The sequence below is a fragment of the Ruditapes philippinarum genome, unplaced genomic scaffold (genome assembly GCF_026571515.1).
Source record: "Ruditapes philippinarum isolate M1 unplaced genomic scaffold, ASM2657151v2 ctg3553_1_1_1_1, whole genome shotgun sequence".
Classification (NCBI taxonomy): domain Eukaryota; kingdom Metazoa; phylum Mollusca; class Bivalvia; order Venerida; family Veneridae; genus Ruditapes; species Ruditapes philippinarum.
In genome coordinates this window covers 88,448-116,012 of record NW_026852033.1, presented here as the reverse complement: position 1 = coordinate 116,012, position 27,565 = coordinate 88,448, and the positions used below count along the sequence as shown (strand labels likewise).

Sequence of the window (27,565 nt, the reverse complement as noted above, 5' to 3'; positions counted from 1 at the left end):
CTTTGTACTTTCAGTTTAGGTTGGTTTACCAACGGAGGCACAATGGCAAAATTCGCGCATTTCGTTCAAGTAATTTTAGCAAATATAATAGGATATTTTATTGCAACTCTTCTTTTGTGTAGAACTTTTTTGTTGTTTTTACGTTCACCAATAAAATTTGTAAAGGGAACATTTTTTAATAAAAGAAAGGTTATGCCAACATGTTTGAACGATCCTAGCCTTGGAAATCATGGATTTATCCACTTAGAGGTGCGTATTTAAGTAAAATCTCAGAGTAGTTAAGTTGATATAAAATTTGATTATCTTATAAAATTTAGAAAAAAAACCCTTTAATATTGTGCAGCAGTAAATACAGTAATGTAGTAAATTATAAACTTTATAAAGGCAAAGTTCTTTTTTGTTCTCTATGTCCATGTACAGTAGAGTATATCTTTAATATAGAGAATAATATTTTCTTATCTTTCTATATACAATGTGTCCCTTAGGCTATTAAACTTTACTGATATGATTTATAATAATATTGTGCATAGCGTAGCATGAAAGATTGGTTTTTGCTTTTAAATAGCCTGTTGCCATACATCAAATTAAAGCAATATATCCCCACATTTTCATAGTTTACCAGTTTTACTAAGTGTAAGACATATTAAGAATATGTTTAATGTCAAAACTTATAAACAAATATTTAAAATAATAATAATAATAATAAATAAATTTGCTAGAAATTCCAAAATAAATGGCAATCTCCTGGATTAGACCCCTATATATTTTTCAGTAGTAAAACTTGTATATAATACACTAAAGAAAACGGAATGAACCTAATACATGTATATACTTCTGGTTTAGACCCCGGGGGTCTAATCCAGGATATAGCCAAATAAATTTATTAAGTGCAAGGGTCTACTGTTACTACTCAGTACTATACAACTTACTTACTGGTAATGGTTGTTTTGTCTGGTTTCTAATTAACTTTAAATTGTTTAAAATGCATACATCTACAAATATTTTTTTTCTCACAGATACTTGTAGCCCATGACCTCAAATTTAGTGGAACGTAATGCAACAGTGGAAGAAAAACTTTATGTCAATTGAAATTTAAGGGAAAACTGCTTGATTTATACTGTAAAGACGTCTAAAACCATATGGGAAGCATCCCATAAATGGCACAGTCTTTAGAAGAAAAAAATCCTGATCTAATTGTAAATTAATAAAGTTGTAATAATTAATTGATACATGTATTTTAATTAATGCACAAATTTAATTGCAATTCAAGCTATGTTTGATATAATTAGCTCTATCATGAATATGTCAAATTGGTTTTAGATTTAACCAGTCCCTTGCTGTATATTTCATTGGATGACCCTAGCTGTGACTTTAACTTTATTATATATTTTATATGATAAAAACAGAGCTTTTTTTTTTGTTCTCTACAGACACGTGTATAAGTGGAAAAATCAATGACTAAGAAAAACAACTGATATTCTTCCATTGTGCAAGTGATTATGGTTCTTCAGCTCATAAATTTCTTTTTAAGACTGGCTTAATCCTCATGGTAATTTATCTGTCAAATTTTATGATGCTCTTAAAACAGTTATCGAGTTTTCTATTTATTAAAGGCACCACATTAGCAATTATTTGTATTATATTACTAATATTGAACCCCATATCCATCCTCCCTCTCTGAAAATTACAGATAGTTTAAGTACTTCTATGTGTAATTCAGGGAAAATTTAGGAAACTGTATTTAAAACAGGGGATTTAATGCAAGAAACATTGTTATACTGTAGTGTTTATTTTATCAGATAATTCCAGAAGCCCATCTTTCTGGTATTTGTTTAAACTAGATGGAAACTGTTTATAGATGTCATTTCAACAGCTTTATCTTATTCCAGGGAAAGATTTAATTAAATTTCTAAAATAAATGTTGAAAGTATTAAACATCTGGTATGAAAGATTTGTAACTAACAGCTAGACTAGATGAACTTTTACAATTTTCTATGAGAAAAAAATCAAAATTCATAACATGGTTACAACCGTTACATAGATGACAACATTTTAATGATTTATCATTTTAAGACATCTTCATGGCCAGGTAGTTCACTAGTTTAGAACTATATGCCCCTCACAGTTATGCCTACTCGTGGATGAAATGGCATGAATTGAAGCTTGACCTTGAGAATTAATTATTAATAATAAATTATTTGTGTCAGATGCATTTAGAATATAGCACAAAAATTTAGTGAGCTTAAAGTACTATGAATACTTTGAATCAATGACACATATATTTTTTGTCCTTTTGTCTTTATTGAATCATTTATCTGTAATATTTTATATCTGTCCTCAGTAAAAATTTACATGTTCAATTTTTTTTACCATGCAAGAAAACAATACTGTTGCATGGATTATCATAAAACAATTTAAAAATGATGTGTATAAAATTTGTTCTGGCACATGTTAACATTGTAAACTAAGATATATGAAAGAAGCAAACACATTTAACAAGTGTTTAAATTGTGTACAATTTTAATTTATGTACCGTATTACAAAAAAAACAACAACAATTTAAAGTAATTTGTGTAAAAACTTTTTCAGCTAATGAAAGACGGCTGAGTACACTTTAGTTACAGCGGCTGTCAAGCTCATGACAGACCATTGTAGCGTAGAATAATAAACTATTAACTTATAATATGATATTGTATAAACTATGTGATGTGGTTAGTTCGCACTGCTTACATTGTACTGTTTACATAAACTCGTACAGATTCTTTGGTTACTGCAGCCACTGGTTTACAATAGCAATATATAGGATAATGAAGAAAATATTATCAGAAAATTATTATTGTTATTAGCACATGATAGGTATATAATGTTGGCCGCTGTTTCCATGATTTGTAGGTAATTTGTCCATGCTGAAATCGTAATTGATGATTTATGTGTACTGGCCAATGTTTTATGCTAGTCATGTATGTAAGTATGATTATTTACATACCTTAACTTAGGCTAAATTAGCACAAATATTCAAACTATTAGATTTTGGAATACTTATGCTTAGCTTTAGCTTAAGTATGTAAATTGTATTTTTCAAGAATAAATAGGAATTTATACTCTATATTTTATTAAATGTACAAATTCCTATTTATTTTCGTAAAATCATTAGAAACCAGTGAGGGAAGTTGGATGGATAAAATAATCGCTGTACTTCATGTGCATAAATGACAGGTTATTAAAATTGGACTAAAACTGAAACTGACGAAAAGTCATTAAAATTGTATGATATTTCTGATATTGTTCATGGCGATTATGCTCTATGAAGAGTGAGGTGATTACGGAAGATAATGAGGATGATTGTATGATGAAATGGTTATAATATAATATTGAAAGATATTGCCTTCCACAGCCCACTTTGATAATGTTGCTTTTTCTGTTGCTCTGTTTGTTATATTTTGGAAAAAATAATGGACTTCTTAAACCAAAGATATGTAAAGAAAGGCCCATGCACTTTTAAAAGAAAGAGACATACACAGTGTATAATTATACTCTTACCTAGTCCTAGTTTATTTTTGTATAGTGGTCACCTTATAGTACTACTTTTTTGTTGTTCTAATTTGAAACTTACTGATAGCTGTACAAAACCAAGGTTTCATGTTTGCTTCATGATACACTCCTGTTGTTTTTAAATGCAAATCATGAGCGCACTTTAATAGAGGTACAAAGTCTATTGAATGAATTGAAATATATAGCATTTGAGATAAAGTAACAACCTTGAACTTAAGGCTGTTACTGATAAGCTGCTGAATGGCCACGTTTTTTTCTTTATTATCCCATTAACCTTGATTGATTGACAACACAGACCCAAACATTTAGATAACCCAGTGACTAGATTAACCAGACATTAGGATCTCAATTGATCCATCACATACCTACAATACTTCTTCTGCTTGATTAAGACAAAAAAGTAGTCTGATTAGTTAAATTTTAGAACGCCAGTTGTAAAATAAGTTTAAGATGGAGGCCTCATTCAGAGCGAAGTTTATCTTAAAATTATTTATTTAAACTTGATTGTAAAGAAACCACCCAAGTCTTTTGTTAAAAGGTCACAGAACTAGGACAAACTGGCACACACTTAGAGGGGAGAAGTGGCCTAGTGATTAAGTTGTCCCTGCCTTTTAACACGTGGATCGTGGGCCCCAGTCATTCTAGGGTCACAACCTTGTTTCCTCCTAATAATTATGACACCAGTACTGGTTATTTTTAGTAAGAGACTCAAGTCACTTAGTTGAGTGTTTTCTTTTTTCACAATCAAGTGTTTAAATGAATAATGTTTAAGATAAACTTCGCTCAGAATGAGGTCTTAAACTTATTTTACAACTGGCGTTCTAAAATTTAACTTCTGTCAACTTTTTAGCCTAAATCGATCAGAAGCATTACAATGTGCATGTATTGCGGGAAATGCATAAGTTTTAAGCTGCAAACTGTTTAATTATTTACAAAATGTTTATGTTGACAGTATTTTTGATTGATAAATTGGGTTTGTATATATAAGTGGTTCATATATAAGCATAATATACTTTTAAACCTCAGTTATTTTCTTAACCTAAAAATGTCATTTTTGTCGGTCAATGTATACAGTATTTAACGATTCATGTATAACAAACTACTTCATCAGGTGTTTTTCAATACATGTAAATAAAATTTTAATACAAATTTAGTTATTTCTATTTGACTGATTTAATAGAATGTTTAAAGTTATAAAAATTTTGACAGAACTATGCAATTGTAAATATTTAAGAATTTCTCATTATATCTATACATCAATTCTCTATCATCGCCCCTATCACTGCTTTAGATTTTAACTCCCTTTTTGTGCTATCCAGCTATTTTATAAAATACAACCGTTAGTGGTTCTACTCTGGTGCCTGCTTGTGCCTGAAATAATGTGTGGACAGTCACCTGAGGTCTACCCCCTTCAGTATAGCTGGTGTATATAGCCATATGACATGTACTGTGTGTGTTGGTGTTACGTAAAACTGAATGGTTGGGGCAAAGTGGAGCTCATTTGGGTAAAAGAACCCTCTCAGCATTTGTAGATCTTTAAATTGTTGCTGAAAATAATGTATTTATTTGGTTAGAAGTTTATGTGCATTTTATTTTTCAAATATCTTTTCACATTGAAAGCTTTAAACTGATTGAATGCTTTTCTGTCACTTCAATGACTGTGCTTGTATCTTTGATTGATTTTCACTTGTCACTGCTTAGCATCTTAAGCACTTTAATTTATAACCTAAAATTCTATTCCATATTTTACTTCTTTTGGCACTGATTGCATGCACTCAGGAATATAGGATAACTGACATGGGGTTCATGATCTATCTACTTTCAGGAGATGGAAGTTGTTCTATATATGTTTGCTTTCTTTTATAAGTTAATGGTTTATATGTTTATTGTTTATATGTTTTTGGTTTATATGCTTATTGTTCTTTTACAGGGGAAGAAGTTTTTAAATATGAAGAATATGATTTGCTTATTGGATGAGAAGTTTAATTGTTCTATGAACATTGTGGTTTATTTACTTGAGAGGAAGTTGTTTTATGTACATGTACAAATTTATATGGTTTATTTATTGGAGTGGAAGTTGTTGTGTGTTTATATAATTTATTTACAGAAAGTTCATTTGCATTATATATGGTAAACTCACAGGAGGTGAAATTGAACCATATGTAGTTTACATACAGGTGTGGAAGTTGTTCTTTGTAAATGGTTTATTTACAGGAGGTTAAGTTTTTTTATGTGAATGCCTAATGGTTCACTTACAGGGGGAGATTGCACTATATGTAATTTATATACAGAAGGAGAAGTATTTCTGTGTAAATGGTTTATTTACATGAGGGGAAGTTGTTCAATGTATATGATTTATTTACATGAGGTGAAGTTGTTCACTGTATATGGTTTATTTACAGAGGGTGAAGTTGTTATATGTATATGAGTTATTTGCAGGAGGTGAAGTTGTTCTATGTATATAGTTTATTTACAGGAGGTGAAGTTGTTCCATATAAATGGTTTATTTGCAGGAGATGAAGTTGTTCTATGTATACGGTTTATTTACAGGAGGTGAAGTTGCACTATATAGCATGTGGAGATGAAAGTAAGCCTCTAATGTTATGTCTGCATGGGTTTCCAGAGTTTTGGTACTCATGGCGGTACCAAATCAGAGAATTCAGTAAAGATTACAGGTAAATAAAATCAGATATGATAAATTCATCAGAAAAATCTTCAGAACCATATATTCTTTAATATTAACCATCTCCCAGAATAAATGCCTCTCTCCTCTACCCTTTTTGGAAAAAAAAATGACTAACAAAGAAGATAACAGGTTGTAATAAATCCAAGAAATTTAACAATAATTTTAACACAGCACTGCGCCTCCAGTACATGTACATAAAGAATAGAAAAAAAACAGAGTCCTAAAAGAACACACAAAACAACAAAATTGAAAATTGTTGTGGACTTAGTTATAATCCTCAAGAAATAACACAAAAATAGTTTGTTTACGTTAGATTGGTAATTCAGTTGCCACTTTCAATTAATACCTCTTTATTTTAATGTAACAGTATAACTGTTTTTGTACTTAAATTAATGTCCCCCTTTGGGAAAATGTTACACCTCAGAGGCGTTTATTAGGTAATACATGTATATTGAAGTTCTTATGTACAATAGAAATTAACCCTTTTTGATGCCAGATTACTAATTAGAAGATTGTTATGTATTTTCCAGGGATATTTCTAAGAATATAGTGGACTACTATAACGGATTGACGCTAATTTTTCTTTTAATATGAAATAATTATAAAACATAATTTTTTCAGGGATGGAAATAATTTAAAGATTCACTAACATTTTATTTCAGCTTCAAACAAAATATATGACAAAAATACCATTTTAAATCAATATTTATCAAATGTCAACACCTTAGTGCAGTAAAATGTTAAGTCCTTCTAAATTAAATAGGAGTTAACCAGTAATTGCACTAAGGTGACAATATGCTCTAAATAACAGGTAGGCACATGATTTTGGTATTTTAATGGACGATACTGTGAGTGGGATGGGTATTCAAATTTTTTGGTGTCCATCTTTAAGGCAGTGAAAAAGGTAAATACATGTATCTTACATATCTATGTCTCCACTAGGGGCTTGACATATCTTGGTGATAGATAGATATCTGTTAAAGTTACAGAAATGGCCTACATGTATCTGTTACAGTTACAGACATGGCCTATCTGTTAAAGTTACAGGCATGGTCTATCTGTACAGTTACAGACATGGCCTATCTGTTACAGTTACAGACATGGCCTATCTGTTACAGTTACAGGCATGGCCTATCTGTTAAAGTTAAAGGCATGACCTATCTGTTACAGGTATGGCCTGTCCGTTACAGGCATGGCCTATCTGTTACAGTTACAGACATGGCCTATCTGTTACAGTTTCATACACATCCTATCTATTACAGTTACAGACATGGCCTATCTGTTACAGTTACAGGAATGGCCTATCTGTTACAGTTACAGGCATGGCCTCTCTGTTACAGTTACAGACATGGCCTATCTGTTACAGTTACAGGAATGGCCTCTCTGTTACAGTTACAGGCATGGCCTCTCTGTTACAGTTATGTTACAGGCATGGCCTATCTGTTACAGTTACAGGCAAGGCCTCTCTGTTACAGTTACAGGCATGGCCTATCTGTTACAGTTACATGAATGGCCTATCTGTCACAGTTACAGGCAAGGCCTCTCTGTTACAGTTACAGGAATGGCCTATCTGTTACAGTTACAGGAATGGCCTATCTGTTACAGTTACAGGCATGGCCTCTCTGTCACAGTTACAGGCAAGGCCTCTCTGTCACAGTTACAGGCATGGCCTATCTGTTACAGTTACAGGAATGGCCTCTCTGTTACAGTTACAGGAATGGCCTATTTGTTACAGTTACAGGAATGGCCTCTCTGTTTACAGTTACAGGAATGGACTCTCTGTCACAGTTACAGGAATGGCCTCTCTGTCACAGTTACAGGCATGGCCTCTCTGTTACAGTTACAGGAATGGCCTATCTGTTACAGTTACAGGAATGGCCTATCTGTCACAGTTACAGGCAAGGTCTCTCTGTCACAGTTACAGGCATGGCCTCTCTGTTACAGTTACAGGAATGGCCTATCTGTTACAGTTACAGGAATGGCCTATCTGTTACAGTTACAGGAATGGCCTATCTGTTACAGTTACAGGAATGGCCTATCTGTCACAGTTACAGGCATGGCCTATCTGTTACAGTTACATGAATGGCCTATCTGTCACAGTTACAGGCAAGGCCTCTCTGTTACAGTTACAGGAATGGCCTATCTGTTACAGTTACAGGAATGGCCTATCTGTTACAGTTACAGGCATGGCCTCTCTGTCACAGTTACAGGCAAGGCCTCTCTGTCACAGTTACAGGCATGGCCTATCTGTTACAGTTACAGGCATGGCCTATCTGTTACAGTTACAGGCATGACCTTTCTGTTACAGTTACAGGCATGGCCTATCTGTTTACAGTTACAGGAATGGCCTATCTGTTACAGTTACAGGAATGGCCTCTCTGTTACAGTTACAGGAATGGCCTATCTGTTACAGTTACAGGAATGGCCTCTCTGTCACAGTTATAGGAATGGCCTCTCTGTCACAGTTACAGGCATGGCCTCTCTGTTACAGTTACAGGAATGGCCTATCTGTTACAGTTACAGGAATGGCCTATCTGTCACAGTTACAGGCAAGGTCTCTCTGTCACAGTTACAGGCATGGCCTCTCTGTTACAGTTACAAGAATGGCCTATCTGTCACAGTTACAGGCATGGCCTCTCTGTTACAGTTACAGGAATGGCCTATCTGTCACAGTTACAGGCATGGCCTATCTGTTACAGTTACATGAATGGCCTATCTGTCACAGTTACAGGCAAGGCCTCTCTGTTACAGTTACAGGAATGGCCTATCTGTTACAGTTACAGGAATGGCCTATCTGTCACAGTTACAGGCAAGGTCTCTCTGTCACAGTTACAGGCATGGCCTCTCTGTTACAGTTTACAAGAATGGCCTATCTGTCACAGTTACAGGCATGGCCTCTCTGTTACAGTTACAGGAATGGCCTATCTGTCACAGTTACAGGCATGGCCTATCTGTTACAGTTACATGAATGGCCTATCTGTCACAGTTACAGGCAAGGCCTCTCTGTTACAGTTACAGGAATGGCCTATCTGTTACAGTTACAGGAATGGCCTATCTGTTACAGTTACAGGCATGGCCTCTCTGTCACAGTTACAGGCAAGGCCTCTCTGTCACAGTTACAGGCATGGCCTATCTGTTACAGTTACAGGCATGGCCTATCTGTTAAAGTTAAAGACATGGCCTATCTGTTAGAGGTATGACAGGCATGACCTTTCTGTTACAGTTACAGGCATGGCCTATCTGTTACAGTTACAGGCATGACCTTTCTGTTACAGTTACAGGCATGGCCTTTCTGTTACAGTTACAGGAATGGCCTATCTGTTACAGTTACAGGAATGGCCTATCTGTTACAGTTACATGAATGGCCTATCTGTCACAGTTACAGGCATGGCCTCTCTGTTACAGTTACAGGCATGGCCTATCTGTTACAGTTACAGGCATGGCCTATCTGTTACAGTTACAGGAATGGCCTATCTGTCACAGTTACAGGCAAGGCCTCTCTGTCACAGTTACAGGCATGGCCTATCTGTTACAGTTACAGGCATGGCCTATCTGTTACAGTTACAGGCATGGCCTCTCTGTTACAGTTACAGGCATGGCCTATCTGTTACAGTTACAGGCAAGGCCTCTCTGTTACAGTTACAGGCATGACCTTTCTGTTATAGTTACAGGCATGGCCTATCTGTTACAGTTACAGGCATGGCCTTTCTGTTACAGTTACAGGAATGGCCTATCTGTTATAGTTACAGGCAAGGCCTCTCTGTTACAGTTACAGGAATGGCCTATCTGTTACAGCGACAGGCAAGGCCTCTCTGTTACAGTTACAGGCATGACCTTTCTGTTACAGTTACAGGAATGGCCTATCTGTTACAGTTACAGGAATGGCCTATATGTTACAGTTACAGGCAAGACCTCTCTGTTACAGTTACAGGCATGACCTATCTGTTACAGTTACAGGAATGGCCTATTAATGATATGGTTTTATTTGGCAACATTCCAAATAATAACAATAATAATTGGTAGAAAGTAGGAGCATTGGATACGTTATATCCTTTATATTTGAAACAGTGATGCTTGTTATTATTTCATATATCAAATTTATTAATAAGATCTTGTTTGCATCCTCGTAAAACTATGATTTGATCTTATCTTATCATTTATTTCATTCTTGTCATTAAAGCATGAAATTTTCGTGCGCACGTAAATTATATTTTGCATCTTCTTTATATTTTATTACGCAATATATGGAATTTTTATGCTATGCTTGTGCACAAATTTGCATTTTATAGGATGTAAAATTTTGACAGAATGGATATTTAAGTAATTTTTGATCGTCAAAAAAACTGTTAAATTTTTTTTATTATTTGTGAGACGATACACATTATAAATCAATTTAAAATGATACATTGAGAAATATTTCACAATTTTATGTTTTAAAGGTGTGATTAAATGTCTACATTATGATTTATTCATTCTTGTGTTTGTCATATCTCTTTAGATTTGAAGTTTAGGTAGCAACAAACTGGATACATTGCACATGCAGAACTTTGGCCCTCAATTAATTTCAAATTCAACTTTTTTTTTGTCAATGTCAGTTATATTTCACAGAAATGTGATAGAAATTCAAACAATCTTATTTTATGTTTGAACTTGCCTTTATTTTCACTGATATTGGACTGTACTGTAGGTACTGTATCATTAATTCAAGTGGCGGCATGGCTAAGTGGTTTACACCTGGGACTAGTAATCTAATGATTGCTAGCCATACAGGTTCAAACCCTATTAGGGGCATGTCGTTGTTTCCTTGAGCAAGAAACTACACAGTACTGGTTGGTTCCAGGAGCTGATTTGAAAGTGCATCTATAAGCTTATAGCTTCCTACACAATCAAACTAAAATAAATTCTGTATAAACCAAGTGCTGTATCAACCAATGACTTGTTTTTTAAATAAGAAAAACCAGTTATAAGTGATTTAACTTTTAGCCTGCTGGAGGTCAGAGATTTTACCCATGTCACCAGTGGCAATCAGGATCAGTGCCAATTGTGCTGTCTGATCTTGGTCTACGCTGCTTGAAAATATATATCCCTATAATTGATGAACAGATATGTTTCCTGATCGAAAAATGGACAAGATTAAAAATATAAAGCATGGCGAGGGTTGTAATAAAACAAATTTAAAATTGAACCACCATCAAAATACTGGATAGTGCAGAATTGGGGGGGGGGAGTATCTGATTTTATACTAGTTGTAAAGCCAAGTGATTATTACAATTTTGTCTCCCATTTTATTTAAGATTTTCAGACTGATGTTTTTTTTATTATCTTGGTTGACAGTTCAAAGAATAGAGGGAGCAGTATGACAAATTGACATCAATCTAGCGCCTTTTAATCAATGAGTTTCTTGCGTATGAATGATGTCTTTCTGCTATTATGAATGAGAGTATAAATTGATAAGCCTCTGACTGAGAAAAAGTGCTAAATAATAATTTATTATCGATCTTATTCGTTTTTGTATATTTTTCTTATCAAAATATATTGCAAGAAAAACAATCATACAGTGGGTGTCGTCACAGATTGGAATATCTGGCACTTGTAAAACTGTTAAGTGAACAACTTGGCAAAGCCTTGTTACCACTGTAAATTGTTGCCCACAAGCTAGATATTCTGGTTTGTACCGACACCTGTTTAAGATGCTAATTATTTTACTTACCCATACATTGGAATCCATGTCAAAGTTGTGCCTTGTACAATCCCATTATTGCATTGAATCTATGTCTTATTTCTAATTAACATCTCTTCAAGTTGAAGACAAGGGCAGCTAAATCATTGAGTTTGATAGAGTTATTCCCCCTTTTTAACACCTAATACTTATAAATGTATACATGTATATGACAAATACATGTATCTCCAATTATAAGAAGGAATATACAAGTAAAACTTGATGTACATGTATTTTGTGAAGATAACAGAATTACTATGCCCATTTTCAGTTGTATTTCATTACAACCAAAAAGTTTTTTTATCCCATATTGTCAGCTCTGTGATGAAAAAATAACTATGAAAAGTTAGGCCTGTAAATATGAACATTTATTCTGATATTTTTTTATTTTTGTTACTTTTGAATGCATTCTTTGATCCACTTACCCCTCACCTCTGTAGTTTTGAATCCTAGATTGTTTCATGTGAAAAAGCTATACAGCTGTGAAGAAGCTATACAGCTAGCTTACATTCATGCCTGGAATAAACACCTCTTCCATCAATAGCAAAGCTGGAAGGTCACCATATGACCTTAACACTATTTGACCTTGACAGTGTCATTATGAATTAAATACCAACAATTGTATATTAAATGGCAACAAATCATTTTAACACATCCTGCCCTTTAGCAATGTACTTTAGTTATTGAAGATGCGGATAAATTTTCAAAATCAAATTTTTGTTGACCTTGACTTTCTTGAAATGAAATTTGAAAATACCTGAACTCCCTAAATTATTATTATGCCATAAACTGATAAAATTATTATGTTTTACATATAAATATATTTGCTTTTTTTTGAGGAGATATATATTTATGTTAGTAAAATCATATTGATAATATCTTATCTATTGTAGATAAGCCAACTGATAATGTGTGCCTAGTTTGTGCTAGTTTATGATTCTACCACTCCTGTTTGATTGAAAGAAGCAAGTTTGTGGTTGTAATCTTAATTCCTTTCACACCTTGAGTATTCCCCCACACCTTGGTTTTGCATTGATCAGCATTCAGAAATAAACGGTTTACAAGATACTATAAAATACTAGTAGTTGTTAGAGTTAAGTGTTTTGTACTGTTTGACCTTTTGAGTACCGCTAATCCATTTGATAAAAACCAACAACAACAATAACAAAATTGGAAATTAGAATGTTTGCTTTCATAAGCTTTTAATTGTTTATTTGATGATGAGGATGGACTAAAATGTTTAATAAAAGCCATATGAAAGTAAAGGGTTAATGAAATATGAGTTCTTGAGATTTAAGCAGCATGCCTCCAGATTCATGCCAAGTTTTATCAAAATTTTAAAAAAGTATTTAAAAGTAAAATATTGTGAGGTGAACATAGAAAGTAATTTACACATGGCAATCTGCACTTACAATCCACGCAAATAACCAAAAAGAGGTCAAAATATGCAAAAATAGCCCTTATTGCATTTGTTACACACTAAAAATATGGTGTTAGATACTGCAAAAAAAAGCCTTTAATCGCACAAAACATGTAAATTGTTACTTGAATTTGAAATTATTTACCTTTCTTAAAATCTTACTGGAAGTAAATTTTTTCTTAAGTTTGATTTTCTTGAAATAGTTCGGCTCATCTTTAGACACGCGTCTTTAAGACAAGACTATTACATCATAAAACATGGTTTAATTGGTTTGCGACATATAAATGTCTTAACTGTGACAGTTTCTAATTAATTTATTTTAATTTTGCTTAAAGCTGCTTTCCGCCAGAATTTTTTTTTTTATTTCAAATGTTAAGATATTTGAAATAGCAATGTTTTTGCATGATGTTAATGATGCAGAAGATGAGTGTGTTTTAAAAAGTTGCTGCCATAAACGTCACCATGCTAAACACAATCTTAAATGGAATTTGCATCACTTAAATCCGGACAAAACCATTCATCGTTTGTAGGGACTATTTTAAAATATACATATTGACTGAACTGTGAACAGTGCAAATAATGATCAGGCAGCATGGATTGATCTTGCTTTGCATTGGTCACATGTGTAGAATTATTTGCCACTAACAGGCTGCATTGGTCACATGGGTAGAATTATTTGCCACTAACAGGCTGCATTGGTCACATGGGTAGAATTATTTGCCACTAACAGGCTGCATTGGTCACATGGGTAGAATTATTTGCCACTAACAGGCTGCATTGGTCACATGGGTAGAATTATTTGCCACTAACAGGCTGCATTGGTCACATAGGTAGAATTATTTACCACTAACAGGTTGCATTGGTCACATGGGTAGAATTATTTACCACTAACAGGCTGCATTGGTCACATGGGTAGAATTATTTGCCACTAACAGGCTGCATTGGTCACATGGGTAGAATTATTTGCCACTAACAGGCTGCATTGGTCACATGGGTAGAATTATTTGCCACTAATAGGCTGCATTGGTCACACAGGTAGAATTATTTGCCACTAACAGGCTAAGCATTAAAAATATTTTTAATATTTGCAATCTTAATGGCATTTTTGCATGAAGTTTGATGCAAAGGATAAATCTCAGAAAGCCTGCTATAAAGTTCTTTTGTATGCATTACATGGAATTTATTTAAAATGTTTGGAAAAAAATATCTGTGCCTAGTCATGCATGTAGCTATTAAAAATATTGTGGCCCATAAAAATACCACTATATTTGTTACATTTATTTTAATTGCACACATATCATAAACAGTTACTTCCCTTGAGCAATATAGAAGCTATTTTTTTAAGAATTAGTTTGTTTTAAAGCAGCAGGCCTCCAGATTCTTGTTAATTTTTTTGAAAACAAAAATTCTTATTATCAAAAATGTTGTCAGGTATACATATTAAGTGATTTAAAGTTAACATTTTTGAAAAATTTGTTTACAAATCTGTGGGTGTTCTGCTTTAACCCTTTAAAAATAACCTGGTGGATCCAAAATTAACCTTTGCTACCCATAAAAAGCATGGCCCATCTGCATGTCTGCAGTTTGGTAGCTCAGTATTGTAATTTGATTTCGAAATCTGTAAAACTTTGAATGGACTGTTCCAAATTTAAAGTAGGGCAAATTCATTTCACAAATTTAGCAGGTGAAGAGTAAGAACATTTTTGGTGTATAAATTTATATAATGTTATACATATAAAATGATTTGATTTGAATTTCAGGGTAGTAGCTATAGACCAGCGAGGGTATGGCGACTCGGATAAACCGTCCGGATATCAAAATTATTCATATGATCATCTTACTAAAGACATTCAACAACTTATACCAGCACTAGGTAAAATATTGTAATCCAGAGCTTTATATATAATTGGAAACTATCATAATTTCGTGGTCTTCAACAAAATATGAGCAGCGTCATGACAAAACCAACATAATGGGTTTGCGACCAGCATGGATCCAGACCAGCCTGCACATCCGCGCAGTCTGATGAGGATCCATGCTGTTCGCTTACAAACCCTATAACAAGTAGAGAAACTGATAGCGAACAGCATGGATCCTGATCAGACGGCGCGAATGCGCAGGCTGGTCTGGATCCATGCTGGTCGCAAACACATTATGTTGGTTTTGTCGTGGTCTTCAACAAAATATTTATAAATCATGTCACTAGGGTCAAAATTGTGCCTTTCTGGGTTCACTTGTTTTACATACACTTATGGCATAGACTTACATCTTCAAATCCGATTTCCTGTACCCTTGACCTGTCAGTTGGTCACCTGATTGGTCCTTTTTTGGTCATAAGTATACCATACCATGTCCAGTCAATACATAGAGGACACATTAGTCATAATCTGTGAATGTAAATCTATTGCCAAAAGTTAAAAAATGTACAAAAATTAAAGAAGAAATAATGAGCTGCTTCTTTACAACTTCTTTACTATTTGAAAATTGGGAAATAGTGTTTAAATACTAGTATTTGTAACTTAATAAAGAAGATATTTATAAACTAGTTTTAAAAATGCCTTAAGCAAAAGGAAAACGGTGTTGATTTTATATGCTATAAAAATTTCATAGTTTTAAATTTCATAGTTTTAAAGAAAAAAGTCATTTTGACCTTCAAAATAATGATTTTAATGATTTTTTTGGCAGGCTTTTGTCAGATAAACCAATATTACCTTTTGTAGTTTAATCAAAGTTGGAAAATAAATCAAAATTTCATGCAAAATTTGAATAGTATGATAAATAGACATTTGAATGATGTAATTTAATATAGATTTACGTAATCTATTTTCTGAGAAGATAATTTTAAAAAAACAACCTCAAAACAACTTAATTAAATCTAACATAAATTCATCAAGATAATGTGAAATTTTGACGGAAATAATTTTAATGTGAATAAAACAATGGACAGTATAAACAATTGAAGTGAATAAAATGAAATTTAATATCAGTAATTGCACAGTTGTATGGGCAATAAATGGTTTGAATTTACTGTATTAACTTGTATATCTCAAATATACAGCCGTTTTCAGTTATTGCAACTCACATAAAAGTTCATATAACTTAATGTGAAGCTATTTTATAGTGAAATGTTAAATATTTGAGGTTTTATTTTTGAGCTTGAGCAAATATTCTAACAAAAATTGATGTGAGAGAAATATAATAGTAATGTATATTGAATAAATTATAATGTATAAGTTTTAAAGCATGTAATATTACCGGTACTCTTTTCCTTGGAGTGAATGGTATATGCACTAAATGGTAAAAATCCTACCGTGCTCAAAATAGCAGAATAATAGGTTAACCTGTACTTCAGCTGCTGAAAAAAGAAACATTCTATGACCATGACCTTTACCACGAGGATAATGCTGTTTATTCATGATACATGTTAATGTTATTGTTATTAAAAATCATGTTTATTTATAGGTTATACAAGTTGTACATTACTGTCACATGACTGGGGTGGCGCTGTTGCCTGGCAATTTGTAAGCCGGTATCCAGAGCTTGTTGATAAACTTGTCGTCTGCAACTGTCCTCATCCAGCAACCTTTCAGAAATATATACGAACACATTGGTCACAAATTAAGAAATCATGGTAATGTTTTCATGTCTTTATTTTTCCACATAAAGCATTTAAAAGTAGGAAACAATACAACCTGTAATATTTGATAAAAATTCATTTTTAAGAAAAATATTATATAAATAAACTTTGAATTCTAGGCGCAAGAGTAACATATCACTAGTAAAGAGAAGTTTATACCAAATATTATCATTATGCAAATTTTATTTCAATATTTATCTGAGAAAGTAAAGAACAAAGATTTTCTCTTTAAAGAATGTTAATATGTAAATTATTATTTATTTGCCTCATTTTTTCTAAATGAGGCAAGAAGAAATGAAAAACTTATTTGGCAATAATCAGCTCTAATAATAATCTCTGACTCAATAGAATATCCTAATGTATAATTCTAAATACATTCAGGTTTTTCCCCCTTACTTAATCAACACCATTTGTATCTGATGATGTCTAAAATCATTAAACTGTACAGTTACGCAATAAAAACATGAAACGTTGATTCCTTAATTGTTTATTTATATCTGTGTATATTTTTATTCAGGTATATGTACTTATTTCAAGTGCCTTGGGTCCCAGAGTTTATAATCAGATCAAACGATTTGTCGTTCTATGAGAGGGTGTTTAAAAGTTTTAAAAACAACAAGCCCTCAGATGAAGATATAGAGGCGTACAAGTACACATTTGCACGGAAAGGTAAACCAATCTGCAGTAATTCTTTTAACTTAAAATATAAGCCCAAAATAGGACTTTTCTTACCTTAAATCTTAAAAGATTTCTAAATTAATTTTTTAATTGAAAATTAATTTCCCCCAAAAACCCAAGTTTACCAGACAATAGACAATAATTGATAAGATGAAAAGGAAGAAAAAGGGTTATTTTATTTAAGGAACCTAACCAGCTAGCTTACAGAGTATCAGTGGTTCTATTTTTGTGTGAAATAATGCACAGAAGAACATCTGAGGTGTTCTTCCACCAGTAAAGCTGGAAAGTTGCTATATGATGCTGTGTTAGTGTGACATAAAAATATAAAAAAAAATAAAAAAATGAAAAACACCTTTTACATAATTATGTTTTTATGATCATCTGAAAAAATATGTTGATGTTTATAACACTTTTAATTTTTAGCTCACCTGTCACAAAGTGACAGGGTGAGCTTTTGTGATCGCTTTTCGTCCGGCGTCCGTCCGGCGTCCGTCCGGCGTCTGTCCGGCGTCCGTAAACTTTTACTTTAAATGACATCTCCTCATAAACCACTAAGCCAATTTCATCCAAACTTCACAGGAATGTTCCTTTGGTGGTCACCTTTGAAAATTGTTCAAAGAATTTAATTCCATGCAGAACTCTGGTTGCCATGGCAACCAAAAGAAAAAAACTTAAAAAATCTTCTTTTAAAGAACCCAAAGAGCTAGAGCTAAGATATTTCGCATGAAACATGTTCTAATGGGTGTCTACCAAGTTTGTTCAAATAAAAGCCCTTGGGTTAAAATTGGGTTAAAATTGGCCCCACCCCAGGGGGTCATTGATTTTCCAAATATGCATATAGCAGGCTGTCAACCAATTCCTATATATATCAAAAATCCTAATATTTTTCAGTTTGGCTAAAATTCCTAAAAAAGTGAAAAATTCAAAGGGAATTCCTAAATATGCCCTATTTTTTTCACTGAAATTCCTAATTTTTTTTATCTTTTGTTATAATTATACTTATAACTTGTAACCCTGTCAAAATAATCACGGACATACCTAAGTGGACCATGTTTTGAACATGGTCAAAAATGATTTGGCCATGATTTGCCAACTCAAAATTTATGACATTGAAATGGTTTCGTTTTAACTAAAAGTTACTTTGACTATTTCAGTAACATTGCTATTTCATAATCAAAGCAGTTGTTGATTATCATGTTGACAGTTAGCAGCAAAAATACTACCATATCATGGTCCTGAAACTCAAATCATAACCATAAGAGTCCACTTATTCTGGAATATTTTGACACTGTTTTGCCAACTCCAAATATCTTTTTGTGTTTGTTCATTTTATCCAAATTTCTGAATTGGTCCATTTATATCATATCATATTTAAAAATGATCATTATGAAGCTGTTGTAACACAATCTTAATTAAAAACATGTATAAATAGTTGTCAAAAATTAATGTACAATTTGTTTACTCACAACTCTTTTATTTAAATCTGCATATTAATATCAAAACAACATTGTAAAGTACTGAATGGGTTAACATAGACTTTGAAAAATTAATTCTTTCCCTCATACTTATTTATCCTTTTTGATTTGATTTGTAGGAGAAATTCTTATTTTGCCACAAAGTTATCAATTTCATTCAATTCTTGTTCTTTCATTCATATGGTACAATTTAGGAAAAGGCAGACTCATATAATTAATTGCACTCAAAAATAATTTGGCAGTTCAGCAATATAAAGCTCATCAGGGCTGGGAATCAAAACTGCGTCGTATCCTACAAAATGTAAACAAACGCCGCCATCTTGGAACGAAAAACGTATGTTTTTGTTTATAACTTTTTTTGTTGGAAATGACTGAAAACCAGATATATGTATTAACACGCTACACTATTTTCCGCTTCGTTTGGTATATGTTGCTTGCGCAACTATTTTGTAAAACAAAAGTTATAGCGAACTTGCATCTTGAAGCGGGGCAGAATTTTTATGAAAATGTGTGGATACGACGCAGTTCATATTGCTTTATCTATTGTTTTTTCCTTAAAATCATTTATATATTTGTTTCAGAGTTCACCATAAAAATTGAAATATAATTTTGCATCATTTACTAAAATTTCATTAAAAAGAGATGTTTATTTTCATAGAAAATAATGATTTTTACGAAATGATACGACGCAGTTGAAAATAAAATATGATACGACGCAGTTGTATTTTTGGCAGTCTTTTCAACAGGGATAATTTTGGCAAAATATTTCTATTTTATGGAATAATCACTTGCGCTAGATAAAAAAACCCAGATCATTTGCGATGCATAGCAATGTTCTGTTGCTTTTGATTATTTAGAATACATTGTGTCATGTCCAATATAACATTTAATTTGAAAGTTTACGTTGCGGAAGCTACTTTTCAGTTAAACATGAACATGTTACCTTATTGATCATAATATCTGAAATAATTTCTTATATTTTCCTGTAGGTTCAATATTATCCCTAATTTTTTGATTATTTAGAATACATTGTGTCATGTCCAATATAACATTTAATTTGAAAGTTTACGTTGCGGAAGCTACTTTTCAGTTAAACATGAACATGTTACCTTATTGATCATAATATCTGAAATAATTTCTTATATTTTCCTGTAGGTTCAATATTATCCCTAATTTTTTCGCAAAAAATATAGAAATCTATTAACTTGAATTTATGTTGGCTAGCTACCCTCTAAGTTAACTGTGGTTCTGCATGTTCTGGGTAATAACTGCTTTTTTGTGGTTTGTTTTCAAACTTTCACTCTACACATTAGCTTTACTAAGGGCGAGGACCTCAGGTGCGCCTTTGTGCATTATTTCAGGCAAAATGTTGCACCTGCAGAGAACCATCGACATTTTGAAACTAGCTTGATAGGTTTTCCACACGGAAGAATAAAAAGAACCTGGAGGTTTTCGAATTCATAGCAGTTCAGTTCAAGTGATTTGAATTCAGTAAACATAAACAGCTCGGCCACGGTCGGACACACCTGTCTGATTTTTTTTTTCAACAAAATTTGTTAACGTCAGCTGTAAAAATAAGCAGCTTTTTTATTAACTTCTGGCGTAAAGTTTTAAATAATAAATATTTGAATTAATTATAAAGAGAATAACATTTATATTTCTTATTTCGGTATATATGACTAGCAGAGAAATTTTCAATGTAAACGGGGGGTAATCCTCTGTGAAGTCATTTTCTGAAAACCTTAATTTTGTTTAAGTTTTCAGGCAATTCATTATCAAATAAAAATCACACTTTAGTATGAAGGTATGTTAAGATGCCATGTCTCTAGTCTGTTGAAAATTCGATGCGATAATCTGACCTAAACTTTCTGTTCAATATAATTGTGAAAACTTCTTCAATACTGTTGAAAGATCATGTCTGCCTATATCTGTATCAAATTTATCGGTGCACAGCGTGAAATACCTTTGCAAAACGGTCACCTTCTTTACAAAATAATCTGTAGTTGTATCATATGTAGCTCGATTTTGAAAATTTAAAGTTTTTTAATGGAGAAGAATGAGACTTAAGTGCAAATATAGAAAATACATTCCGTAGACCTTTCCTCATCGGCGATAAAGCCATGCAATACGACAAAATCAGAAGCAAAGTTTCGCGGCGCTGAAAACGGAACGCATAACCTACTTGCAAAAATATATTGTAGCTTAACCATTTATAATATAATTTTACAAATTTAATGTTCAGTTTTAAATGATAACGCTCATCTGTTCTCATCGATTATTAGAAAATGAATACAATAAAATCGGCACGTAAAAGATATAAGTAATAACGGAATTGACGGAAATTGTTGCTAACTACAAGTAACAAAGGTAGGCATGCAATTTGCGCATAGCTCTCTTCCGATAGCAAGAGACCTTTTCAAATTTTGTAATTCTTTTTTTTTTTCTCTTTTTTTTTTCTTTAAAAGGTCATTCCTGATTAATACAAGTGCATGGTCAAGGAGAGGTTACACTGGAATCAAAAATAGTAATCACTCCCATTTCGAACTCACGGGAACAATTTTAGAAGCATGCTAAGGCAACACTGGAACACGTTGTCATATGGGTGTGCGATCTTGTGTTTCAAGTGTTTCAATGTATAAGGCATTTGATACAGCTTTTCGGAATTTGTAGATGCTTATGATGGGTATTTAAATGCGACTGAAAAATGCAGCCTTAATAGAATTGTATTACATTTCCATTTTTATGGAACCAATGAGTGACCTCTGCTTTTGACTTAAGTTTTGTAAACAAGAAATGTTGTTGGACGTTATTAGCATACCTAGCACATAATTTAAATAGTTTAAAACCAATATGCAGCCTGCAATGAAAATACAACTGCGTGGTATCATACTTTCTTTTCAACTGCGTCGTTTTATTTCGTAAAAATCATTATTTTCTTTCAAAATAAACATTTTTTTTGTAATGAAATTTTAGTAAATGATGTAGAATTATATTTTGAACTTTATAATGAGCTCTGAAACAAGTATATAATTGATTTGAAGGAGAAACGATAGATACAGCAATATGAACTGCGTCGTATCCACACATTTTCATAAAAATTCTGCTCCGCTTCGAGTTGCAAGTTCGCTATAACTTTTGTTTTACAAAAATAGTTGTCTAAGCAACATATACCGAACGAAGTGGAAAATAGTGTAGCATGTTAATACATATATCTGGTTTTCAGTCATTTCCAACAAAAAAAGAGTTTAAACAAAAACATACATTTTTCGTTCCAAGATGGCGGCGTTAATTTTGTAGGATACGACGCAGTTTTGATTCCCAGCCCTGTCATTTCCAATTACAATGTACACACATTTTTGCAAATTATGTGATCTAGATGAACTGCAATTGAATGGCGGGTCTGTGTGATGAACTTTTTTGATGTGCAATTTTTGTGTTGATTATAGATGCTTCCCATATCCAAATGACTGTACTAAGGCAAATGCCTTTTTTACTTCCTACTTGTACAAAAAAATTTCATTTGTCCATATTCAAAAGCTGCATTGTGCAAGAAATTTCACTGTATAAGAATTCCTTTTAGACACGTGTGGTTATAACATTTCCCAAAACATAGGTAAAAAAATGTTTTTTTTGACATGTTCAGCCATTGTTTAAAAAATACGGTTTGAACATGATTTGACTATGACCATTTCCGCAGGGGAGGCAGTTGACCAGCAAGTCCACACTGGTAGCACCTTTGCTCTAACTAAACTAGAGCTTGAGTTGTGAGTTACTTTTGTGTCAAATATGCAAAGGTTAGCCCACATCATGGTCCTTTGGGACCTTAGTTTATTTAGTTATAAAATTGCAAATTTTAGCCCTAACATTCCTAATTTTAGCCCTAAAATTTCTGAAATATTACCCTAAAATTCGCCCTAATTTTATGTCGGAAGGTGCTGGACAGCCTGCTAATAGTGTCCTTAACTTATACGGTAGACATTTTATTGTAGAAACAGCATGTGTAAAAGTAAGAATAATTTATATTAGCATTGGTAAGTAAAACAATTTAAGTTGAAAACTCCTATTTTTTGCCTCAAAATGGTCCAAAAACTCCTATATTTCCTGCTAAAATATTCTAATGGTGTCTACCAAGTTTGTTCAAATAAAAGCCCTTGGGTCAAAATTTGCCCGGCCCTGGGGGTCATTGATTTTTCAAATTTCCTTATATGTGTATGGGAAAAACTTAAAAAATCTTCTTTGGAAAAAACCAAATAGCTAGAGTTTAGATATTAAGCAAGAAACATCTTCTAGTAATTGTCTACAAAGTTTGTTCAAATAAAAGCCCTGGGGTCAAAATTGGCCCCACCCCGGAGGTCATTCATTTTCCCTATATGTGTAAAACTATAGCAAAAATTGAAAAAATTTCTTTGAAAAAACTCAAATAGCAAGAGTTTAGATATTAAGCACAAAGCATCTTCTAGTGAGTGTCTTCAAAGTTTGTTCAAATAAAAGCCCTGGAGTCAAAATTGGCCCCGCCCCGGGGGACATTGATTTTCCTTATACGAGTATAGCAAAAACTTCTTTTAAAAAACCCGAATAGCTAGAGTTTAGATATTAAGCATGAAACATTTTCTAGTAAGTGTCTACAAAGATTGTTCAAATAAAAGCCCTGGGGTCAAAACTGGCCCTGCCCCAGGTGTGTCATTGTTTTTAACTATATGTGTAAAGAAAAAACTTAAAAAAATCTTCTTTTAAAAATCCCAACTAGCTAGACCTTAGATGTTTAGCATGAAACATCTTCTAATGGTTGTCTACAAAGATTGTTCAAATAAAAGCCCCGGGCTTTAAACTGGCCCTGCTCCCGGGGCCTATGTACAGGTGAGCGACTTCAGGGCCATCATGGCCCTCTTGTTTCAATTTTCTTATTGTAACATCTTAGCACTGGTTATGGAGACAAGACGTTTGTGCCACAGGTTTTGGAGTAAAAGATGTTTTCATATCTTTTGTTTCAGGTGCACTCACCGGTCCAGTAAATTATTACCGAGCAGCATTCAATTTATCCAGGCAAAGGCAACAGTGTAAGACCAAAATCAATGTACCAACATTGGTCATTTGGGGCGACCCCGATCAAGCCCTGAATACAGAGTTAGCGGAACTTGCTGGGGAGTATGTTACTAACCTAGAGGTCAAGGTCATTCGAAATAGCAACCATTTTGTCATGATAGATAAACCTGAAGAATGTAATGCAGCAATAAGAGAATTTTTGCAGGGAAAACAATAAGTTATTGTTATTTTGTTAACATTTTTTTATAAAACTTAGATTTTCTATTTTTTGTAATGGTTTTATAATTTTTCCATTTAATAGTTTTCTGCTGTCTGTTTTACAGAGTTGAACATCTTATTGACACTATTAGAATTAAATGTTTTTTTTTTTTTCATTTAAGTTTTGTTAAAATTTATTTCTTTTATTTGATTTTCTTTGAAACTTTTAAGACATACAAAATGTACATTGTTTGTCAAACAAGGTGTTCAATAATTGTTTTTACTTAAGAATACTTTTGATACATCAATTTCACAAGAAAATATTTTTTGGAAATTTAATGGAACAAAAGGATGCCATAATTATTCTATAAAAGTTAAAGGATAATTTTTAACATTAAAGACATTTATATTTTTGATAGTTGAAGCTTCGGGAACATTATTAATTTTGCATATATTATATACATTATAATATATTATGCACAGTACAAAAATATGATGTCAAAAAACCAAATGACGTCAGGAAAATTAATTATACACTTAACTTAGTTCAACAAATTTTATCAATTCTCTTTTTATTAGCATTTTAGAATGGAAATAGATATGAATTTTTTTCGTGCATAATAGTATAATAATGCACAGTTTTTGTTCAAATGCTTTGTAATTAATCATTCAGGCCTATCGGCCTTCTTGATTATCTTCTTAACTGGAACTCGAACCATGCATTATTCTATAAACTATGCACTCACTTTTGTTATCTATTTCCTAAGGTATATCGCTGTGAAATTAAAGAAAAAGTTCTGTTAGTACTGAGATATCATTTACAAATGGCGAGGTTATATTAAGTTGACATGAAATAATGTTTAGTTATATTCATCTTTATATCATTTTATCACTACCTCCAGTAATGGTCCTATTTCGGAAACATGAATCGTAAACTGTCTCTATAGGGAATGTTATTATAATGGAAACATGGCATTAAAATGAAAAAGGACACTTGTAATAATGTGTTTTACTCTAATCTGTGTATTGATTTCTGGGGATAGGGAGCCATAATATTTTCAAAATTCTATCATATGTCAGTTGTATTTTAGAGAAGTGTGTATAGCAGAAAAAAATACATGTAATGGGAAATTCTATCTTCTCAAATATCAAATAAATGATATTTTATGGCTTTAGGAAGCTGCATTTTATACACATTGTTTAGAAAATAGACAAAAAGATGCCTATATTAGATGCATTAATATAGTATACTGCAAAATCGTTATTATTTGTGGGATGCTGATTTTTTCGTAGTTTTCTTGGATATGTCAATCTACAAATTTCAGATCCAATGATATTTCAGTTTGTCTTCAGTAAGATTATTTTGAATTGCATTATTAGCATTTTTTTGCACTAATAGACAATCCACAAATAAAAAACCCCGTGAAAACACCCTTTGTCACAAAACTATGGAACTTCATGCCCACGAAAATAAGTGAATTCACAGTAGATTTTTTTTTTGCTTTTGCATCATTGCTAAAAAGTAGTCAACATTGGTTTTATTTGTATTGATTTATATATGATAAGTTATAGATTTATAGCTTTTTTTTCATATACATTATCGTAACCAGAGTTATCACTTTATCTTAGTCATTATGCAAACAAATTTATTATCTGACTGCCCATCCTTCTGTCTGACTGTCAAGAGTCTAGTCAAGTAAGATTCTTTTTGAAATTAGGTTTCACCGTTCACGTTATTATCAGATTTTGTTATTTCATAGAAATTCTTAAATTTTTATATGAAGTTTCAGTTTTAAATGCCAAATTAAAATTGCCCTAAATAGTGCAACAACATTTGAAGTTTTTGGGTTTTTTTGCTCTTGTCACAAAGTGACAGGGTGAGCTTTTGTGATCGCTTTTTCGTCCGGCGTCTGTCCGTCCGTCCGTAAACTTTTACTTTAAATGACATCTCCTCATAAACCACTAAGCCAATTTCATCCAAACTTTACAGGAATGTTCCTTTGGTGGTCACCTTTAAAAATTGTTCAAAGAATTTAATTCCATGCAGAACTCTGGTTGCCATGGCAACCGAAAGAAAAAACTTTAAATATCTTCTTTTAAAAAACCGTAAGAGCTAGAGCTTAGATATTTGGCATGAAACATCAGGGGGTCATTGATTTTCCCTATATGCATATAGTAAAAACTTAAAAAAATCTTCTTTTAAAGAACCCAAAGAGCTAGAGCTAAGATATTTAGCATGAAACATCTTCTAAAGAATGTCTACCAAGTTTGTTCAAATAAAAGCCCTGGGGTCAAAATTGGCCCCGCACCAGGGGGTCATTGATTTTCCCTATATGCATATAGTAAAAACTTAAAAAATCTTCTTTTAAAGAACTCAAAGAGCTAGAGCTAAGATATTAAGCATAAACATGTTCTAATGGGTGTCTACCAAGTTTGTTCAAATGAAAGCCCTGGGGTCAAAATTGACCCCGCCCCGGGGGTCATTGATTTTTTCTTATATGTGTATAGCAAAAACTTAAAAAATCTTCTTTGAAAAAACCCAAAAAGCAAGAGTTAGATATTAAGCATGTAACATCTTCTAGTGAGTGTCTACAAAGTTTGTTCAAATAAAAGCCCTGGGGTCAAAATTGGCCCCACCCCGGGGGTCATTGATTTTCCTTATATGTGTATAGCAAAAACTTAAAAATCTTCTTTTAAAAAACCCAAATAGCTAGAGTTTAGATATTAAGCATTAAACATCTTCTAGTAAGTGTCTACAAAGATTGTTCAAATAAAAAGCCCTGGGGTCAAAACTGGCCCCGTCCCAGGGTGTCATTGTTTTTAACTATTTGTGTATAAAGTAAAAACTTAAAAAAACATCTTCTTTTAAAAAACCCAATGAGTTAGAGCTTAGATGGTTTGTTAGCATGAAACATCTTCTTATGGTGTCTACCAAGTTTGTTCAAATAAAAACCCTTGGGTTAAAATTGGCCCTGCCAGGGGGGGGGGGGGGGCTATATACAGGTGAGCGACCTCAGGGCCATCATGGCCCTCTTGTTTGCTCTTGGTAGTATAACAAAACCTGAAGTTTTGGTTATGTGCTATTGTTTAACAAAACCTGATGTTTGGGCTATGTGACAAAACCTGAATGATCGGGGTATGTACCCTTGTTTGTGTA

At 32.8% G+C, this 27,565-nt stretch overlaps 1 protein-coding gene across 1 annotated transcript; it reads left to right on the top strand.

Annotated features, from left to right (window-relative positions):
- On the top strand, positions 1–25,616 carry LOC132747578 (epoxide hydrolase 4-like). Its single transcript, XM_060737001.1, has 6 exons — positions 1–249; positions 6,103–6,227; positions 15,138–15,250; positions 16,840–17,008; positions 17,532–17,683; positions 24,159–25,616. Exons 1-6 carry the CDS (start codon positions 43–45, stop codon positions 24,425–24,427), a joined length of 1,035 nt encoding a protein of 344 aa, XP_060592984.1. The 5' UTR covers positions 1–42; the 3' UTR covers positions 24,428–25,616.
- The last annotated feature ends 1,949 nt before the right edge of the window (positions 25,617–27,565 follow it).